The 15,620-nt window shown below is 40.9% G+C and overlaps 1 protein-coding gene across 2 annotated transcripts in view; it reads left to right on the top strand.

Moving 5' to 3' along the window:
- The first annotated feature begins 751 nt into the window (after positions 1-751).
- TBC1D12 (TBC1 domain family member 12) overlaps positions 752-15,620 on the top strand; it is a 132,506-nt gene continuing 117,637 nt past the window's right edge. The window contains exons 1-2 of one of the 2 annotated variants that reach the window (XM_044665700.1): positions 752-1,795; positions 1,868-1,895. In XM_044665700.1, the coding sequence (XP_044521635.1) occupies positions 856-1,795; positions 1,868-1,895 (968 nt within the window). In that variant the 5' untranslated portion in view covers positions 752-855. Of the gene's footprint in view, positions 1,896-15,620 lie in introns of both variants that reach the window. The other variant, XM_044665699.1, reaches the window with a different exon arrangement.

Below are 15,620 nucleotides of genomic sequence, written 5' to 3' on the forward strand. Positions count from 1 at the left end.
AGGCCAAAGACAGGCCCTCGCTCTATTAACAAATCTCAAATTCGGAAAGGACAAATTGATGGCAAAGTCCTTGAAGACAAAGACCATTCCCTGTAGTCCTTTATTAGGGCTCAGCAAATGATTATTTTGATTTTTTTAAACCCTTACCTTCCACCTTAGAATCAATACTACCCATTGGTTCGAAGGCTGAGAACAGCAAGGGTTAGGCAATCGGAGTTGGGAGATTTGCCCGGGTCACCCAGCTAGGAAGTATCTGAGGGCAAATTTGAACCCAGGACTTCCTATCTCTGGGCCTGACTCAGTAAATATTCATTAAGTGTCAGCTCCTTGAGGAGAGGTGTCATTACATTTTAGAAATCCTCAGTTTTGCTTAATAAGTAGGTGCCAATAATTTTTCCTTGAAAGAATCATTAAGCGAATCTGTTTCAGTGAGAGGGCCCGCCTGTGTCAGAATTTCGTAATCCGCATCCGCCTAGTGGCCACCACACTCAAGGTGGCGAAGGCGTATATTGGTTGCCTGAGATTGTCATTGAGTGAGGCTCTCTAGCCCTTTTCTCTATGGTTTGGAAATCATCTGGGATTTGTGGGGAGGAGGGGCGGGGATGCGGGTAGTGATGGCGGCCGTGTCTTGACCAGTCCGCCGCTGCGCGTGCGCGTGAGCGTAGTCAAGCGTGTGCCCGTGGGCAACTGCCGGCGGCGGCCGGGGGGGAGGGGGCGGGGAGCGTTGCGGCGGCGGCCGCCGCGGCCCGGGCCCTGAGAACGGTTTGTCGGCGGAGGGGAGCGTTGTGCGCGGGGCTGCGCCGGTGGCCTTCAGTTCTCAGTGTTGCGCTCCACCGCCAGCCGTCGGGCCGCCAGATGGTGGGGCCGGAGGATGCTGGAGCCTGTCCGGGAAGGAAGCCCAGACTGTTCCCTCCGCCGGGGCCTGAGCCCGGGGGCCGGGACGGAAGGATGATCGGGGCCACGGGCGGCCCCGGTAGCTGCTGCCTGGAGCCGCAGGAGGAGGAGGAAGAGGAGGAAGAATCGGAGGAGGAAGAATCGGAGGAGGAGGAGGGGGCGACGCCGCCGCCTCAGCGGCTGATTCAGCGTTACTTGGCGGCGGCCGGCGGGCAGCTGGAGCCGGGACTGTGCCACTGTAGCCCGCTCACCGGCAGCCAGGCCGGTCGCCCCTTGCCGCCTCCGGGCTCGGTTTCCCGGCTCTGCGTGGACGAGCCAGACGGGAAGTCCCCTCCGGGCGGCGGCCCAGGGCCCCGGCGCCCTAGGATGACCAACGGCGACTCGGGCTTCCTTCTGGGCCCGGGCTGTCACGATCTCGAGGCCGGTGGGCTGCCCCTACCGGCTCGGCCCTGCACGTCGCCGGTCCAGGAGGGAGACAGTGGCGGCAGCTTCCACCGCTTTTCCCGGGAGCCGCGCTGCTGCCGCGCCTCCAGCCTCCGCCGCCTGCCTGGGGCCGACGACAGAGGCGAGAGTCCACCGGACGGGGCGACGCCGCTGGAGGATCCACTCCGGAGCTGCCGCCTGGGAGTGGCTGAGCCGATGGAGCCCAGCGGCGGCTCGGGTTCAGAGGACGCTCGCGGAGGGGCCACCCAGCGCGGCGAGGAGACTGAGGAGAGGACTCTGGGGGGTCGCCCAGCAGAGCCTGGCTTTTGCTTCACAGATGTGAACTTGAACTCTCGTAACACGTACGAGGTGAGTCGCCGGCAGAGCGCCCCAGACTACCTGGCCCAGGCGGGGCTCCTGCTGCCCCAGCCTGCGTCGGAGCTGGGCCCGGCGGGGGCTGCGGCCAAAGCCCGGAGGAGCGGCGGCGGCGGCGGAGCTGGAGGGGCCGGAGGAGGAGGCTGTAGCGGCGGCGGCAGCGGAGGAGGAGGAGGCGGAGGCTTTGCGGACTTCTTCACCAGGTAGTGGGGGCGGGCCTCCTGGGGTCTTTCTCCGGGAGCTCACCTTGCGATGCAACCACACTGAGGGGGGATGGGGGCTGCCGGTGTTGGGGAGCTGGGCTCACTTATCTCGGAGGTTGACCACCGCTGCGTCCGCATATTTGGGGATGAGGGAGAGACTTGGAGTAGAAATGGCCATTCTCTGCTGTTCCAACAAGTTTTCTAATGCCTTGCCTTCAAATTTGGCTAGGGTTAGGATGGAAAGGGTAGGTATCCCTTCCCTCCCCCTCTTTCCCCCAAGGTTTCGCAGATCTTTGCTTGTGATACTATAGAAAGAGCCTTTGGGGTCGTAGACTCGGATTCAGATACCCCTGGACACTACTTGTGTGACCTTGGACAGGGAACTTAACCTCCTTGGACCTCAGTTTCCTCATCGGTGAAATGAAGGGATTGGACCAGATGGCTTCTGAGATTCCCTCCAGTTCGAAACCTTTACCAGATTTGTTTTGTGAACTGGAGGTCACTTTGCAGGGACAGTTTTATTTGGGTGGTGGCTAAATACTTAAAGCATTTGTAATTGATGACTCTTGCTTACAAGCGCATTTGGAGAATCACTCACCATTGGTTTTTGTGTTATGAAGTCATAAGTGTTAAATTTTTGCACCCCCCCTCCCCACAATTTATTCTTTAAGCATTAAGGTTTATTTAGTCTTCTCCAGGTCCCACAGGAAACATCTTAAAATAGATTCCTTAATTTTTCAGCATTTGGGGGGATCATTGGCTTTGAACTTAATATTTTATGTGTGTTTGTGTGAATATATATGTGGGTAGATAAGTGTTTCCGATGTAACTCTTATTTTGGAAAATCACTGATTGCTTAGTTTGTTACTGTAGTTGATATAGTGGAAAGAGCACTGGAAATCAGTGGACTAGAATTTGTCTTGCCTCTACCACTGTTACTTTTGCTGGGGGTGGGGTTGGGTTGTTAATTTCTTTCAATGTACCCTACTCTTTGTGACCCTTTTAAGGGTTTCCGTGGCAAACACACTGGAGTGGCTTGACATTTCATTCTCCAGCCTATTCCATTGAGTAAGGAATGGAGGCAAACATGGTTCAGTGACTTGCCCAATGTCACATAGCTAGCAAGTATCTGAGTCCGAATTTGAACTCGGGTCCTCCTTACTCAAACCCTAATGCTCCAAATACTGTCCCAACGGCTTTGAATTTAAATAGTATCCTGTGATCTACTGAACTGAATAGTATGCTGTGACATACTGAACTTAAGTTACATAGTTAAAAACTGATGATCTCAACATGTATTGCTATAAAGTATCTGGAGCCTTTTTTTTAAAGATACCTTTTAATTAGGCAAGTAGGAATTCAATTTTGAAGAAAACCTCTTAGTTTCTCTCTTAGAATTGATACTAAGTATTAGGTCAGAGTCAGAAAAGAAAAGCTAGGTAATTGAGGTTAAGTGACTTGCCCAGGGTTACACAGCTAAGACATGTCTGAAGCTAGATCAGATATTGAATATCTGTGCGTTTTTAAAAGGTGAAACAGAATTTAATATACCATATTTTCTGTTTTTGTAAGATAGCAAGGCAAGACAAATAGTTGTATCTTTAACTTATTAAGGGCACTAGGTTGCACAGTGAATAGAAAACTGGGGTTAGAATCAGGAAGGTTCATGAGTTCAAATTCAGCCTTATATAGTTTACTGGCAGTGTGACCCTGGGCAAGTCATTTAATCCTGTTTGCCTCAGTTTATTTATTTGTAAATTGAACTGAAAAAGGAAATAGCAAACCACTCTAGTATATTTGCATCCCACCCCTGTCACTACCTCACTACAGTTATGAACATAACCAAATTACTTGACCTCTGGGCCTCAGTTTCTTCATTTTGGGATGCTGTCTTAGGACCTTTTCCAATCTAAATATATGACCATATCATTTATTCATTAAATTCATGACTGTATGCTCATTTTTTCTAGGGTGCAACATTTAGAAAGTCTTATTCCCAATTTTACTTTTTTTTTTTTTAAACCCTTACCTTCCGTCTTGGAGTCAATACTGTGTATTGGCTCCAAGGCAGAAGAGTGGTAAGGGTAGGCAATGGGGGTCAAGTGACTTGCCCAGGGTCACACAGCTGGGAAGTGTCTGAGATCAGATTTGAACCTAGGACCTCCCATCTCTAGGTCTGGCTCTCAATCCTCTGAGCTACCCAGCTGCCCCCCCAATTTTACTTTTTTACTTTTTCTTTTTATATGCATTTACAAGAGTAATAATCATATAATTTAACTCGGGAATGAATAACATTTTTCCTTAATGGAGCAAGTATTAAGAAGTGATATTTATGTCTGTTGTTGCAAAGGTGTAATATAAGTTTAAATTTTCTAGTGACAGTTCTCTAAAGACCACAAGATAAGGGATTTATTATTAAGAAAGTCATTTTTGTCTTTAATTCACATTCAGTTCAGAAAGCTTTAATAAACACCTCTTGTGTGACAGTCATTGTGTTTGTTTTTTCTTTCTGTGGATCTGTGTTCTGTGTGTGTGAAAGAGAGAGACAGAGGCAGAAATGGGAGATAGTGTGGTGTAAGGGGAAGGAGAAGACAGATGTGTGACTGGGCAAATCACATGACTCTTGGAATCTCAGTTTCCTCTTATGTATAATGATGACACTTATACTTCTTCACAGGGTAATTGTGAGGAAAGTGCTGTGTAAACTTTAAAGCTCTGTGCAGATGTGAGTTGTTATGTTTGGTGGCATCTCTGTCTTTTCTGTAGGAAGTATCATGGTATAGTATAAAGAGGGCTGAATTTCAAAATCCTGGCTCTGGCACTTCCTACCTTTGTGATGTTGGAAAAGTGATCTAAGTACTCTGGGCTTCAATTTTCTGATCAGTAAAATGAGGAAGTTGGACTTTAAAGATTCCTTTTAGCTCTAAACTTAAGATCATCTGTGATTAGCCTGTCTCATTTTTCATCTTCTGGTGTAGAATGGTAGTATTTGGGCTGAAAGAGATCTAAACTATCATTTAGACATTTTACAGATGAGGAAGAAGGGCCTGGAAAGAGGGATTTTGCCTGATATAGTGGAGTTGGTCAAAAGACCTCAGTTCCAGTTCTGCCTCTTAACCTTATGTTAATTTTGTATTGTGTTATTTATGGTATATTTTTATGTTCTCATCTTCCCTAAACTTCTTGAGGTCAGGGACTGTTTCACCTTTGTAATTATATCCCCTGTGCTTAGCAGAGTAGCTGAAAAAATGCTGCTTGATTGAGTGATTACTACCTATGTGACCTGGGAGAAGTCATTGCACCTTAGTCTCCTCATTTCTAAAATGAAAGGGTTGGACTAACTGGTTTTTGAGGCCAGTGATGGTGCTAGGATTCTGTGATTCACCCAAGATTATATAGATAGTTAATGGAAGAATCCTGACTAGAACTCAACTTTCCTAACTCCAAGTCTCCTGTTTTTGTTTTTTGTTGTTGTGTTAATGCCTCTACAGATCTTCTTTCTTCCTCCTTGCAATCCTCTATCTAAAATCTTCTCTTCCTCTTAAATTGGTCATAATATCAAACTGAAATATATTTCTTTTTTCCATTGAATTAAAGCATTTTACTTTTAAAAAGGATGAGTTGAACATTTTGCAGAAAGGGCACTGTTTATCGTTACACACTTCCTTACCAAGGGTAGAAATAACATTGAACAAATACATGAGAAAGAGTTCTTGGGTCCATATTCCTTTATCTTGGAGTGGAAGTGGATGGGAAGGGAAGAGAGATTCTCTCCATCCTTTTCAAGTAAGGTAGATAGATTATGGCTTTTCAGTTCTTCAAACCCTAAAGTTGAGTGTTCTTGACTCTTGGTTCCTAGTGAGTAGGGTGGTGAAAAGAAGTTGAGCCTGAGCAGTTATCTTTTCTTTCTTAGTGACTGGACTTTTCAATAGCAGGAGATAGACTAGTCTATTTATGAACTGATCCTTAAGATCCAAGTGAAATATTAGAAAACTAAATTAACTTTGCTTTTACTATTGTGGCTCTCAATTTTTAAAGATTTTTTTCTCTGTTCTATGACAAAATAAAATTATTCATGTAAGAATGGGTTTATTTTTGCCACAGTAGTATCATGAATTCCCTTTCCACTTACATTTTACTAAGTCATTTGACACCTCTACTACTTCAAAGGATTACACTAAGTTACAGTTGTTTTTGTTTTCAGCCTCATGGATTTCTCTGTTTCCCTTTAGTTAGCTTATGAAACAGAATACCTATATAGTAACTGAACAAAAGTAAGTATAAGCCTAGGACTTTATTGAAATTTGCTGTCGTGAATAAGTTATGAGGAATCTTTTTTTTGTGTGTCTGAAAAGATACAAAATTGTGGGATTCTGTAGCTGGCAAGTCCATGTATAATGTATCTCCCTATCATAGTAACTGATGACATGCATGTTAAATAACGCTATTTCTACAATTGTTACATTGGGAACATGAAGAACCTGTTACTCTCTGTAGTGACTTCTCTGTCCCATACATGCAGATTCTAATGTCTCCCAATTTTTCTGGACAAAAATGTTGATGAACACAACAAGCTCTGTTGATTCTTGAATCCAATATTGAGAATGCTGCAAAGCTTAATAATCTTTTTTGATATCTTCTGTTTTTATGTTACCTTTATTTCAAATTATAGTGGTACATGAACACCTTAAGTCATGAGCAATTTGAGATATGAGCAGTCATGATTGGGCTTTTTTGCTTTAAGTCACCAGCAGATATTTGAATCATGAGCTTCTGCCATTCTCCACTAGATAGCCTGCTGAACGTTTGGTTTCACAAGCTACATGAGGCTGTTTCAGTGTTTATCTGCCGGTGAGAGCGTCCATTGAATTGCTTTTGCTTTCTTCTTTATTTTCGTCTTTATTATCAGTTTTTTTGGCAAATTTCTTAACTTTTAACCAGGGGTCCTGGGGATGGAGGAATTGAAGGAGTTACAGCAGCAACAGCATATGGAAGTTTTGCAGGAAATTAGTGGGGAGGAGCCCAAGTTGGATGAAGTAATCAGTATAAGTGAGATTAAGAAAATGTTGAGGATTTGGAAAAAAATTAAACAGTTTATTGAAAAGACATACCCTGAAAAAGTTGCTACAGGTTGTGCATTGGAGCTGTGTGTAAAGACACTTGTTTCATATATTATCAAAACATTCTGAAAGGAGGAAACAAACTTCCATGGAAAGGTTTTTGTTGAAATGACCTCTAAGTGTAATCAAGGAAAGTGAGCAAAACAGCCAAAATTCAATGAAGGAAATGATAATTAAGTAAAGTAAAAAAATAGCAATTAAGTTTAGCAATAAACTTACATATCATAAGTAATGTGTAAGGTCAATTTTGCATTTAAATGTGGCATTACGTGTGTAGAGAGTAAGTTATGTTAAGTGATAGTGCACGAAATGAAAACCTTTTCCACCAGCATCTTCGCCTGACTTTGAAGGTAAATAACATTTCATAAGCAAATTTATTTCTTTACATTCTTTATCTCTATATATATTTATTTCTTATTTATAAAGTACATTTTCATATTTAAAAGCATATAAAACAAAAAATGTGTGTGTTTTTGGGGAGCCAGAATGGATTAATTGCATTTTCATTAATTTAAATGGAGAAATTCGTTTTGACACATGAGCAAATTGAGTATGAGCTTGGCTGTGGAATAAATTAAACTCATGTGTCAAGGCATTCCTGTATAACCTACCCATCCCAATCCAGAGAGTTATTTTTTTGTTATAAGAATAACTTAGAAAGGGGGAGAGGGGAAGAAGTTCTGCAGCAAAACTAAATGTGGTAGGCAGCTGGTTGCTTAGTGGATAGAGCCAGGCATGGAGATGAGAGGTTCTGGGTTCAAATTTGTGTTCACAGATTTCCTAGCTAAGTGACCTTGGGGCTGGGGCAAGTCACTTAACCCTTCTGCCTTGGAACTGATACTTGGTATCTATTCTAAGATAGAAGGTAAGGATTTGGGAAAAAAATTCACCCTGGAGTCTTGACAGGAGGAACATTTTGTCATTGTTTCTATGGGGCCATTGAACAGCTTTCAGTTTTGTTTTTATTGTTGTTTGTATTTCCATTATCAGAGTTATTATGCATATTATTTTTTCTGTTCTGTGTGTTCATATAAGGCTTCTCATACTTTGTGTTTTTCATACACATTTTTTTTTTGTGGCAGAGTTCTTTTTCATTACATGAACTTTATTTAACCACAATTTGTTTAACCATTCCTCAATTGGTGGGCATCTTTTTTATAAGGTTTTAAAAAAGATACATGATTTGATGATTTTTTTTTCTAAGTTGTATTTTTCAAATTTCTCAAGGCATAGTTTAACTGACCAAACTTTCCTAGACCTCCTGTCAGACAGACTTTCATAATTTGTACTAGCATTCCTCTTCTGGCTCCATTCTCTTCTTGTAGTTAAAGAAAAATTTAAAACAATGTTCTCTTCCCTATCTCCTTTTCCCCACTGACAAACCAATAATGAATAAAAATGTGTTTTATTTGGTCTTTTATGTTTATAAGTTATTCAAAGAGTTTGCAAAAACAAGCAAACTATTTTTAAGGTAGTTTTGCTATAAAATATGACATAGTGAAATACTTTATATGGAGATAAATGGAATATCTAGGTATAAAAATTAGATATTTTACTTTGAAGTCAACTTGGGAATTTGCTATGTTAAATAAGCTTCCTTTATCCTTTAGATATATTTGTGTTCAAGCTTAGGAATAATATAACGAAATCAATAGCATTTTAAAAATAGTTACACAATTTTTTTGTATTCTGGGCAAGATAATGTGCTTCATGTAGGGATACAAAGACAAAAAGAGAACATTGTACTAAACAAGGTTTGATTGTTAACTATTAGATTGGTTGATATTTACATAGTGCTTTAAGATTTGCCAGATTCTTTATATTTTCTCTTGACTAGAGGTGTCAAACATGTAGCCCTCACTCATCCCAAAATACTCCCTAATATCTGAACCAGATTAAAATGTAATTGGGAAATATTTAACAAAAGAAATAAAAATACAGTAAAACATAGATAATGTTAATATGCGGTTTTCTAAGTCAGTATGCCCAAGGGCATCCTCATGTATGGTTTTGTGTCCTGTTTCTATTTGAGTTTGATACCACTGCTCTTGAAAACCCTGGGAATGAAGCACTATGGAATAGTAAAGTGAAAAGATTGCTTCGGTCTTAGGAGCCATGACACGTTGGGGTCAAACTCTACTTCTGACCTAGAGCATCATCATTGGCAACTTTGGAGAGAGCGGTTGCAATTGAAATGATGAGGTCAAAAGAGTTAAGACAGGAAAGGAAGTGTATGCATCCATTATAGACAGCCTTCCCAAGGAGTTCTGCTACTTAAAGGAAGGAAAAAGGATGAAAACTAATGGCAATGGAAAGTTAAGTTGAGGGTTCTTTAAGGATGGGGGAAATATGAGCGTGTTTGTAGGCAACAGAGAAACAGCCAGTAGACAGGGATTGGATTGAAGATTAATGAAACTGGAGATGAGAGTGAGAGATAGTTTGCTGGAGAATAACAGGATGGAAAGGGGTCATTTGTGAATGTAGAAAATTTTGCCTTGGCAAGAAGGGAAGGGAGGGAATATGCATCTATTTGTATATCTCCTCTTATCTATGTCTAGTTACCCCTTAAAAAAAGGAAGTGAAGTTAGTTTGTCATAACCTCTTCTTGGTAAGTTCATGTTGGCTTTTCATTGATTACTGCTTTCCCTTTTTAAGCACTCAAAAACCACTCAATCATGTATTTTATGATTTTTCTAGAAATAAGTTAAGCTCAAACTTTGTAGTTTGTAGATCCGATTTGTTCTTTCTAAATGAGACAACTGCTTTTCTTTTAGTACCTAAAGCATCTCTCCTGTTCTCCAAAATATTTTTAAAGGTTGTCATCAGCAGCTGAACAATCATAATACTATTTAGGACACAGTTCTTTTCCCAGTGATTTGAACTAATTTACCATAGTTAGATGCTCTCTGGCCATCCCTTCATTTAACTTGGGTTTCTAATTCATCTAATAATTTTTGTTCTATCTTTCCAGTGCAAAGAACATTCTCCTTGGGAAGAGAAAGCAGGAGTTAAACAAAAGTTGAAAATTCAATCTTCTCACCATCTTTCATCTATCTCAAGCAACAATCTTATCCCTTCTTTGATCCTTCTCTTGACCTCAAATATTGCCTTAAAAATATTTTGTTGAAACAAGTATTTATTAAGCACTTACTTTGTATTGGGCTCTGTGATAGCCTCTATAGACATCTTATTTAACAGTCACAACAGACTGAGGTAAGTGCTATTATAATCCTCATTTTACACTTGAGAAAACTGAGGCAGAGGTTAAGTGACTTGCTTAGTCATATAGCTAGTTTGAATCTGAGGTTGGGTTTGAACTTGGGTCTTACTGATTCGAGGCCCAGCCCTTTGTCCACTGTGCTGCTTACCTCTTCATGTGAGATGCTAGAAGGGGAAGTTATCTGAATGATTTGAGGTAAGGAGGGGAGAAGAGGGAACTCTCAACTTCAATTTAGAGAATGAAATATGAAGCAAGATTATAAATTGAACAGGTTTGGAGAGGGAGAGCCATGGAAGGTTTGAGGAGATATGAAAATATTTGGAAAACTCTTGGTGAACAGGATGATGAATTGATTAGGGAAGTGTGTGTGGGCTTTCTAGTAGTCTTAAGAATTCTGAAAAGAAAGTGCCATTTGAAAACCTGAAGTGATTCAAAGACCCACTGTTCCTGGGTTTGCTTTAATGAAGAAGACAGAGGATTTAATGTTGGGCGCATTTAACATGATTTTGTTTATAATATTTGACAACTGACCTCCAATATAATTGATTTCTTTTGCTTTCTTATACATTTTATGGCCAGTGGCTTCACATATAGTATGAAAACTGATTTAGTGGGATCATAGAGGTGAATTATCAGAACATAGGGTTTTGATTAATTCCAATTTCTGAGGTTCACAGTGAATGTGAATTGTACTGTGTGGTAGAAAAATTACCACAAGAGGAGCTGTCAGGAGACTTCAGTTAGAGGTTGGTGCCAGCCTCTTAACTTATTTAGCCTTAGGGACCTCATTTGTAAAATGAGGATAACAATACTTGCACTGTCCTATCTTATGTAGTTGTGAGGCTTGTATTTCTTTTAAGCGCTGTGTAAACATGAGCTTACTACTATTATCATTAATCTGGAACTAGGACACATTCAGAGATCAGAGTCTTTGCCCCCATAGAGCCCACTGTCTAGTAGAGGGATATATCTTTTCCACTTAAATGAAGCAGAACAAAAAGTGTATTTGATCTTTGGTATAGATAGTCTCTTCAGTGATTTGAATAATAACTCTTCTGCTCCTTAATGGAGAGTTTAATCTAGCTAAAATATATGGTAGCTAACCTTCTGGTGATGAGTTTCTTGGCATTTTGGCAAGGTTGGTTCACAGACAGGTTGTTTGTGCTTGAAGGTTTTCCAGATTGGTATAAGACCTGTCAGAGCTTGTATTCTGATTCAGTAGCCTATAATGAGGCATCAGAATAGGTCTTTAGTGTATGTGTGTAAATATATCTATCTTATCTATTTCTTTTTGTCTGTTGATCCATCTATATTAATAAACTTTTGATCTTAATGTTGGAGAGATCCAGAAAGGAAGAGATGATATTGAAATGAACTTAAAGAAATAGGAAGATGGTGGGAAACATAAGCACCATCATTAGCAAAGTAGTGTCTCCCATGTATATGTGTGATCCACTTTTACTGGAGTGGAATCTATGGAATAGAAAAGTTGAAGAGCAGATTGGAAAAGAAGGGTAGTACTGGATTGTGAAGGCTCAGGCTCAGGAGCCTTGAGCTTTATTAAGTAGACCCTGAGGAGCTATTGAAGGGTTTCGAGCAGATGAATGACATGACCAGATCTATGCATAGGAAAGATTAATCTAGCATCTTCGTGAAGGATAGTTGAGAAGGTAGTATTCTAGAGTTTAGGGGACTCATCTCAGTCTGGTGAGAAATCATTGCAAAATTATCCCCACTATAATAGTAAATGTAAAGCATATACTCTATTGATTACAGGTTGATAGTTTCTCCTCGAATCTATTTCTTTTAATAACTTTTGAAGAGGCTTTAGTGTCTAAAGACTTGATTTCCTGCTATTTCATCTATATATGGGCTTCAGGTTGGCATCAGAACCCTTACCTCTCAATTTATTTTTTCTTAGTATTAATTTGCCTCCTGCTGCAAAGTCATTCTTTATCTAGTGCTTGACAGAATAACATTACTCATTGAACAATACTAATTTAACCTGTGGCTGGAGTTCTGAGTTTCCATTGTACCCTTTCTCATTAACCCTTTCTCTAGGGACCAGTGCAGAATGGATGGACTTTTTGAAGAAATGAGTTACTCTTTCTCCTCAGACCTTCCTCAGGCCCCCAAATCAAGAAGAGATCACCCTAGCAACTTTGCTGCTAGTCACTTCATTCCTTTACTCTGAGTTTGTGTGAGGCAATTTGCATAAAATGCTAAAGTTTACACTTTAATTGAGATCTTCAATTCTGAGTAATTTTTAAAACTTGGTGTTGTGCTGACACAAATTTTCTTTAAAGGTGCCATGTACTTTTCCTCTTGAATATTTTACACATTTGGAAAGTAACATTTAAAAAATCTAATTAGTTTTTTCTTTGCAATTGCTTTAGCTAGCTGAATACTCATCATAACTAATGTAAGATTATTCTGCAAAGTGGAAAGTTCAGGAAATATAAGCGTGTTACAGATGAAATTGAGGTTCAGAAATATTACCTGTGACTTGCTTAAGTTCATACAGCCAATGGGTAGCAGAGGCTGGACTGATTCCAGGTCTAGTGCTCTTTATACTACACTATGCAGAGCCTCTCAGGATCATTGATTTAGAGCAGAAAGCAGTCTTAGAAATCAGCTAGGCCAGTGATGGCAAACCTTTTGGAGACAGAGTGCCAGGCCTCACTAGCAAACCCCCACCCCCAGACTGAATGCCATTCCTGTCCCCCTATCTTGCTCTAGTGCCACACTTGTGAGCTATACTCCCCTCAAACCTAGCTCCTCTCAAACCCCAACACAGGAACCACCTTAGCCACAGACTCAATAGGCTGCCATCCTTCCTGCAGCACTTGAGGCCCTCCCCACCAGACAGGGGAGGGAGGAAGCACTCCCATTGGGCTACTGGGCAGCGGGGTCAGGGAAGTGAGGAATATCCTCAGGTGCATGGAGAGAGGGAAGGGAATAGCTGTGCCCTGAGTCCCTCTAGCTTTCTAGTAATGAACTCTTGGGGGTGACTGCATGAGTGCCCTCAGAGAGGGCTCTGCATGCCCTTTTTGGCATATATTCCAAAGGTTCACCATCAAGGATCTAGACCAGTAATTCCAAAACTGGGCACTACCACCCCCTGGTGGGTGCTGCAGTGATCCAGAGGAGCAGTGATGGCCACAGGTGCATTTATCTTGCCCATAGTCACACTGCTAGTAATTAGCAGAGCTGGGATTTGAACACAAACCATCTGCTTTCTTTCTTTCTTTTTTCTTTTTTTTCTTTTTTTTAAATTTTAAACCCTTAACTTCTGTGTATTGACTTATAGGTGGAAGAGTGGTAAGGGTAGGCAATGGGGGTCAAGTGACTTGCCCAGGGTCACACAGCTTGGAAGTGTCTGAGGCCAGATTTGAACCTAGGACCTCCCATCTCTAGGCCTGGCTCTCAATCCACTGAGCTACCCCAGCTGCCCAACCATCTGCTTTCAAGTACAGTATTCTTTTCATCATGCCATTCCAACTGTTATATACTGTCTTTTACTCAAAGTCTCTTAAGAAACTATGTGAGTTGATTGAACTGTCTGTTTCTGTCAGTGATACAGGGTGCAGTGCATTGATATCTGTCCATCATGTTCCACTCTTCTCCTTCCTTTCTTATATTCTTTTCTTAGATGACATCCTTTCCTTCCTTTCTTTTTTTGATTCTGCCAAACCACGTTCATGCTGTTCCCCATAGGAAGATAATTGCATCTCCCATCTCTGCCTTTGCACAGGCTGCCTGTTCTGCCATGCACTTATCCTTTGCCTGTTGGACTCTTTCTAGCTTCCTTCTTTGGGAAGTTTTTCCTTTCCCGATCCTCTTCCACATGTTAGTGTTTTCTTACCTCCCTTTCCTTTTATTTTTTATTATATACATTTTATATAAATATATAGAGAGTCTGCAATGACAAAATTAAACTCCTTGAGGGCAAGTCTCTTCAGTTGTTTTTGTTTTGTTTTGTTTATTTCTAGCATAACACAATAGCTGGTACATAAGTTTCCAGTCTATACCTTTATTGGTATAGGGAATTCTAGGTGAGGAAGCTTTGTTTGCCAATTCAGGCCAGCACCTTTTCTGAAACTTAGTTTTAGAGAGTTGCCTAATGACTGGGACATGCTCCAGTCACATATAGGATGTGTCAGAGGAGGGATTTGAACCTAGGTCTTACTAACTTTGAGACCAGCTTTCTATCCACTGTCATGCTTTTTCTCTGAGCATAGAGTAAGTGCTTAATAAATAATTAATTGATATTGGACCAGATGAAGGAATGAAAGAAAAAAGTATATGTTAAGTGCTCTACTGTATGCAAATCTTTGTGTTAAGTATTGGGGTTACAACTAGAAATGCTGGCCCTGTTCTCAGGGTCCTCACATTATAATTGGAGGAGAAAACAAATAAAGGGCTGTAGTTGCAAGGCAGATGGAAAGGCCCACTGGTTCCTTTGGATGCAGTGGCAAGGTAAGTAATAATTGATGCACTTTCCTTACTGCCATTTTCATTAATAAGACCATAGTACTTTATGAAGTTGATCTATTTGAAAGTGCCAAGGACTTTGGTGGACAGAACTTTCCTTTCTAGATCTTCAGTAGTTTTGACTATCAGATTGTAATGGCATAATTTGGGTGCAGGGCCAGTGGTCTGGGTGTGCTGCTACTGCCTGTGTTCTTGGGCTTCCCTGTCAATGGGCAGTTTGTCAGTGGGTCAGTGGTGGGGATAGTAAGCATTGGGGTTGAGCTGAAAGCAAGGCTGTTGGGGAGGAACAGGGTACTGCTGTTCCCAGGGTGAAATCTCTACCAGGACTTTTGAAGGAAGGTGATGGTCAAAGTGGTTTGACCCATCTGACACATAATGCCTCCTGTCTCTTCCTTGGGATGCCTTGCTGCTTCAGCTGTATGATCACTATCAGTTGATTGGTTCTGGAATTTTCTCCAACTATGGTAGTTTTTAGGCTGAGCCAGAAGCAGGACTAGTGATAGGCACCCCAACAACTACATTACCTTCTGTTGCCTAATACATAAGTGCCAAGTGACTTGGAGACTCTTCTCTTGTAGCTCTTGTCCATTTTTTTCTCGGGTTAAACTGGCTCTGCTCTAGCCTCATTCTCCTCCTCTACCTAGATGAAATGTAAAATTATTGTGCCTTGATATCACTAAGCACTTATACCCCAAATATGTTCTTCTATTAATATTTTTTTCTAGGCTAAGCACATTAAATTATTTTGACAGTTTTTATGATTCATAGATGCCACAGTATCCTGCATTCTTTTGGATACAATATAAAGTGTTATTTATTTATTTATATATATATATATATATATATATATATATATTTTTTTTTTTTTTTTTTTTTTTTTTTTTTTTTGAG

This window comes from Gracilinanus agilis, chromosome 2 (assembly GCF_016433145.1).
Source record: "Gracilinanus agilis isolate LMUSP501 chromosome 2, AgileGrace, whole genome shotgun sequence".
NCBI classification, from domain to species: Eukaryota; Metazoa; Chordata; class Mammalia; order Didelphimorphia; family Didelphidae; genus Gracilinanus; species Gracilinanus agilis.